We start from the raw sequence: 6830 nt of genomic DNA on the forward strand, positions 1-6830 counted from the left end.
GTAAGTGTAGACTGAAGGAACATGTACTGAATCAATTTTGCTAGATTGAGTTAGGATAAATCTCATAGTGGTCCTAATAGGTCTTTTATAAATCTCTTAATAGATTCCTTACTTATTTGTAAGTGTTAAATCATTTAATCAAGGTAGACCTAACAGTCTTGTCTAGCTCCTAATAGGGAAAGCCCCTCAAAGGATAGATCATCATAAGTGGTCAAATTTGTATTCCTAATAGGCTAACTTTGTTACTGTAGTAGTGAAGATTTGTAGGTGTCATCCCCACCCCAGTTTTACCTTCACTTAAGAGGGTTTTTGGGTTACCGAAATCTTTTGAGTTATGTGTTTACATTTCATGGATGTGATGCATACTTAGATTTATTTCAGCAATTGATATTTCAAGTTATGTTATGCAAAATATAGATATGAGATGGTTGATATGGTGAATACAATCAAGTTGTTTTGAAGGATAATTTTTTAATAGATCGTGATTCACCCTCCTCCCACCCCCCACCCTCTCAATATCACAATTTCCCAATAAACTTCCAACATAACTATTCTTATGAAAAATGGCTATATCATGCGTACATTTTAATTAAGATAAATTTTTTTTAATCAAACAAGACTTCAAATGAACAATACATAAAGGAAAATGAGATTGAAATTATGTGTCAACACTACCCATCTAAAATTGTCAAGGTGGTGTGAATTCGTAAGCCCCTTTCTTGAACATGGTTTTACAGTTTTTCAATTTAATTGGTTTTCTTTCTCTTTGTATGTTATGTGGATTGTTTTGGATTGTGACATTTATGGGATATTGTATTATACCTTGTACTACGATTATTATTGTTAACTACTATGTGGCTTGTGCAATGGATGTTATACCATTAAGTATATGTTTTTTACTAGTTGTATTTGTGTATTCATTAATGAGATGATGTATCTAATATTCATTTATGAATGTGAGACTTTGTACTTATGGTTAATCTAAATAATAAATTAAAACATATGTGATTCAACATTATGGAACCCTTGATAAATGTAATGTGTTAGTGTTGCATTTATATGTATGAAATCTGTTTTCATTGTATTGCTTCCACATTGTTATCGTTGATGTTGTATATAATAAGGGAAAACAATCTTTTGTAAACTTAGTAGCGTGCTTAGGTTAATTTCTCTTAGGTTTCCTTGCAGGGCACTACAAGGATAGTGAATTTCATTCTCAACACTTGGTACTATGTTAGAATGAATTGTAGATATTGTTAGGATTGATGCAACATAAATAACAAATACATGCAAATGTACCCAATATCAGAAAATAAGAAATCGTACAAAAGAGAGCACAAGACACAAAGATTTAACATGGTTCAGCCAATCCCTGGGCTATGTCCACTAGCAACAAGTCCAATATTATATATTATTATCTAGTTATTATAATCTGCAATCCCTTATAGCTCAATATTGCCGCACGAAGCTACAATCTTATCATACATTATAAGATCCCTAACCCTAAGCCATTTTACATAAGTTTTTTGTTGCTTACAATAGAAAAATAGCAGTCTACATCTTTTACAATAGTAAATTCATTAAAGCTCTTTGCCCTAGGACCTTGTAAGGGGCACTGCCCCCAAACCCCTGTAGTAATAATATGGGGGAGAGAGATTAACCTTCAAGTCCGATTAGGCTCTACATCACAACGTATATTTGATTATGATCCTTCAATCCCCCATTTGCTACTTATGATTAAATCCTCAAGTACAAACATAAGCAAGGTCATTTTTGTAATGGTACATCTAAACTCTGTGTATTCAAATATAAATTTCAAAGAATAGGCCCATGTTTCCCAAACATACTAGTTATTGCGAATCAATCTAGTCCACATTTACAATTATTTGAGTTTTATGCCGCTAAATTTAAAGAAATTCACTCATTTGTGTGAAGATCAAGTACAAATTCATCAAGAACATCTAAAGTTCACTTTTTGAAAGAGATACTAAATTTAGTAGTATTATTAGAGTCTTTAATCAAAACACAACATCCAAAGGTCATTCCATGCTTGTTGTCCTTGGTTTTTCATTCAAAGTCACAAACTAGGAAACTATGAGCGGCTCCCCAAAAGCATTTGAAAACACTTTCAATCCTTAAATGGATTAAGAGAAAAAAAAAATGGTTAGTAATTTTAATATACCTATTTGGTAAGTTAGATCCACTAGTCTCAAAAATGATCCAAAGCAATGATAAGCAACAATTTTCTTGTCACAACAAATGAAAGGAAAAATTGATTGTACAAGCATATTGAATTGAAACTCCCAAGAATTAAATGCATATCTAGACTTCACATATATTTCTATTTTATTTAAGACATGGCTTCTTTAAAAGAATAACTTGATATGGAAAACTAAAGACAAATCTAGACTTTGCATATATTTCTTTCTTTATTAAGGACATGGCATGAGTAGAAGAATAACTCGATTACAAAGTATTATTGACATTCAAGTGCAAGTGCTATCAAATGTTTGACCTGTTTGACTAGTTGGGTCAAGCCCTCTTTATTCACATATAAATAGAACAATTTTGACGTTCACGAGTCCAAAAAACATAGCCTATGTGGGATACATGTGAAGGCCACTACGGCTATGGCAATCAATGATCCATTTGCACATATAAATTAAAGGGCAAATGCTCAAAGTCTTGTCTAAACTCTCTAAGGGATCAAATTAAACAAGAGCAATCAGGGAACTGAAACAATGACAAACATGTAGGATATGGAACGACTTATATGCAAAGCTCTACCGGGAAAATCCTTTATTGTATTATCTATCAAACCTAGACTGTATGACACAAAAGCACAAGTCATAGATTGAACTATTCCAATTAAGAAGTGAGGATTGAAGTATGAACCTTTTCGAGCCATGGCCTGAAGTATAACTTTCGATCAAGAGGAGGACTCAAACATAAAACATAGAGTCTATCTTTTTGACAAGAGGCAAAGAGTAAAAGGTGAACCAAGATATGAAGGGAACATTTTGAATTTATCTAGAGCTAGAGAGCCGAGAAGTGAAAGGCGGGCCAACCGACCCAAGGGAACATTTTGAAGGCTTGAACTTTTTAAAGAAATGGTCAGTCGCGCTCTGTGAAAGTGGGGTCCGGGCCACGCTCTCTGGGCAAGCTATGAATGGTATCTGACCATCTGGCAGGGGAGTGATCGCTGGCAGATGCGCTGCTGTTGGAGGATTCTCTGGCCTCCGTGATCATTCTCACACCATCTCCCATGGAAGGTCTCAGCTCAGGAGAGGGCGACACGCACGCCATGGCTACGTTCAACAGCATCCGCAGCTTATCCTCCGACCCCTCGCTCGCACTCCCACTCTCTTCCCCCTCTCTCACACTAACCACCCAATTCGGGAGGTCCGGCATGCCCATCAGTGCCTGTGAGGGCGTTTTTCCGCTCAAAATCTCCAGGAGAATCACTCCAAAGCTGTAGACATCGGCGCTCTGAGTCATCTTTAATGGGCACTTGCATTCCGGTGCTCTGTAAGCGAAAAATGAATCAGCAGGGGCAGATTCAGAGGTCTCTGCCTCCGCCGATTCACAGCCCAAGCCGAGGACAGTCAGACCGTAATCTGTTATGCACGCCTCAAAATCTGAACCGATCAGAATGTTGGATGATTTGAGATCTCCGTGTACGACTCCCTGTGAATGCAAATATGCCAATCCTTGCCCTATGTCTTCCGCAATCTTTAGACATGATGTCCAATGCAGAGGCTTCGCTTTCCCTTCCATTGATGCTGTGCCTGCAAAGAGAAACTGAATCCGTTTACCAATGGCAAAAGAAATGCGTTGAATGTAAAAAGCCCAAGTAAATAAACTACAAATGCCCAAAAGAAACTGGTGTTTCAGTATCAGAATGACCGGCAGATGAACAGAGTAGAGAAGCAAAAGAGGTTCAGAGAATAAGGAATGCCTAACTACCATTCTAAGCAGCGTTGAAAAGAAGTCAATTAGGGGAAGAATTTGTTTGGTTTGGTTTGGTTTAGCTTTTACTGACCGTGAATGAGAGAGAAGAGGTTGCCATTGGGGCAGTAGTCATAAACGAGGAGGCTTTCATCTTTGGCACGGAAGTAGGCTCTGAGAGAAACCAGATTAGGGTGCCTCAGATTTCCAAGCATAAACAGATGCTTCTCCTGTTCGCTTCTGTTCATGGTGTTACACTTCTTCACCCTCTTCACCGCCACCGTCAATCTGGCGTCCATTGAAACCTTGTAAGTGCTCCCTAAACACCCTCTTCCCAAAATCACAGCAGTCGCCTTCAGCAAATCCTCCAAGCTGTAGATTTGCGTCTCTCCTCCGCAGAACACAAGGTTTCCACTCACATTTCCACTAGGCGATGGTGTTCTCCCGCTTTTGCTCGTGCTCTTGCTCTTGCTTGATTGCTGTGCATCGGATTCCCCTGTAATTTCCCCTTCTTCTCTCTTCACGGTCTGCTTTGCGGCCGTCGGCTCGTCGCCGGATCCATGGCGGCGGCATCCCCTGTAAAGAAACAGAACCAGTATGCACAAAATGGCGGAAAAGCCCAGAGAACTTCCCACCACAATCACAACAATCTTGCCCCTTCTGCTGAGCTTTCTAAGTTTGTTATTCACAGAGATTTGACTCTGAGGACTGCTGATTGGGCTTGAATCGGGTGCCATAACAGGACACGGCCTCTCGACAACTCGTCCGCATAGTCCCGGATTTCCACTAAAGGAAGATCGATTGAACTCACCAAGCACTCCCGGAACAGGACCCGATAGAAGATTGTAAGACACATTGAAAAAGCTCAATGACGACTGGTTAAACCCCGGGATCGACCCACTCAACCGATTGATCTCCACGCTGAAAACGAGCAATCTCGGGAGCAGAGCAAGACCTTGAGGAATTCCCCCTTCCAATGAATTGTGCGACATGACAACGACCTTAAGGCGATGAAGAGTGGCGATTGAAGCGGGGAAAGAGCCGGTGAAATTGTTGTAATTGAGGAACAAACTCTTGAGATTGCGCATGGGAGAGAGATCGGGAATGGGACCTCGGAGTGCATTTCCTTTGAGGCTAAGAACACGGAGTTGATCCAGCCGATTCAAGGTATTGTCCTCAAAAGTTCCATTCAGCCCAAAATTTTCAAGAACCAGCTTTGTGACACGCCCTTTTAGGCATTCTCTGACTCCCTCCCATTCACAGTAATCAGATCGAGTCCACACGGGCTGTAGCTGCCCGACATGAGCATTTGCCCCTGCCCTGAAAGCAATCAGCCCGCCCAAGTCACCATCAGACTCTGCCTCTGACACGCCTATTCCTGTTGCCACCAAAAGGGCTACAATCAAACACCATGCTTTCGCCATGGCCGCCTACCCCCGGAAGGAAAAAAACACCATGGATTGACTGATTGATTGCTTTCCCCTGTTCGATTCGAGTTGGGGAATTGAGCTTTTTCTTCGCTGGAGATCACGTGCTCACATGACCTCCGGCCTTCGTTCTGCAGATTGTTCTTGAGATTCCAGAGATTAATTGATTAATTAACAATTTCTTGCACGCATTTTCAAGCTCTGGCTTCTCCACAGTCCAGCTCATAATAAGCATAAAATGTTGGTGGGGAGTTTGAGGCTTTGGCCCACTCCACAGCTGTAGATTTGCCTCATCCTTTGTACGGGAGCTCCCATTAAATAATTCTTCTTCTAAACTTCCATGCACGATCGGGGTAGTTTTTAACATGCAGAAAGGGTAGTCTCGATGATCAGTAGAATCTGCTGCTTGTCGACCTTTTAGGACAAGTCCAGGTCGAGTCTTCTGCCGGGATGGAAATTAACTTTACAGTCGTTGTAAGTCAAAATGTCGTGTGAACTTTCTCTAGGGAGTTTTTTTAAGTGCATTGAATTCTGCACCGGCACTTAAAGAAACGTAAGCGCGAGGATGACAATTGATTTATTTGGAGAGCATGAAAAGCTTTCTTCCTCTCCTTTGTGTGGCCACCAATCTATGCTGATTTTGCTTTAGACTGTTGGTCATTAAAATTCATTTATTCATTCATTTCAAGACTCTGCCATGATTATATAATGCTTATAATTTGTACAAACTTAACAGTGTAGAATCTATTTAATAAAATATTGTACTTCAAATGATGTACATTTTCCCTTTTTATAATAGATTATGTAGTATGATTGTGGAAGTTGGTGTTAAAAACTGTTATACAATCTATTTTGAAACAAAAAAAAAAGACATTAATATGAATTGTGGAAATCTGATGAACTTAATGTACATTTTGTTTTTAAGCTTATTAAAATTATTCTTATTTTTCAATGATTCAATATAGTTTGTGTTGTAGTTAAAGATCTGGCAACATATATCATTAAGGAATTGTTTAGTTTTGTTTCTCATAACTATTGTAGCTTCTTCTAAATAGCAATCATTCTATAATTTTCTTTAAGGAACAAACAACTTAATATAGAATCTATTTAATAGAATAATGAACAATTTGTTTGCAAGCTTATAAATACTATTACTATTTTGCAATGATTTGGTATAGTTTGTCATGTAGTAAACTTAGTAACATATATCGTTAGGAAATGATTGCTTGATTTTATTTTCAATATCTTTATTTATTCATTAATTATTTTTATGGTAATGGCACAATTTACATAGACATGTCAATTCTCATTTAGCTTTGTGTTCATTTTGGTGAGAACATCTTAATACATTTACATATTGAGAAATTATGTTTATTAGTGCAAAGTTGGTCACTTCTTATGTCATTTTAACTATCCACTTATAGAGTGAACCTTTTATTTTCTATAGCAAAGGGA

The 6830-nt window shown here is 38.6% G+C and overlaps 1 protein-coding gene across 1 annotated transcript; it reads right to left on the bottom strand.

The window, feature by feature from the left end:
* Positions 1–2385: 2385 nt before the first annotated feature.
* On the bottom strand, positions 2386–6159 carry LOC149567749 (inactive leucine-rich repeat receptor-like serine/threonine-protein kinase At1g60630). Its single transcript, XM_089821009.1, has 2 exons — positions 4043–6159; positions 2386–3788 (listed from the first exon to the last, which is right to left on the bottom strand). The coding sequence occupies exons 1-2, from the start codon at positions 5370–5372 to the stop codon at positions 3115–3117; spliced, it is 2004 nt and encodes a 667-aa protein (XP_089677135.1). The 5' UTR covers positions 5373–6159; the 3' UTR covers positions 2386–3114.
* Between the last annotated feature and the right edge of the window lie 671 nt (positions 6160–6830).

This window comes from Cupressus sempervirens, chromosome 3, assembly GCF_028749045.1.
Source record: "Cupressus sempervirens isolate cs-2001-9-10 chromosome 3, ASM2874904v1, whole genome shotgun sequence".
In the NCBI taxonomy this organism is placed as follows: domain Eukaryota; kingdom Viridiplantae; phylum Streptophyta; class Pinopsida; order Cupressales; family Cupressaceae; genus Cupressus; species Cupressus sempervirens.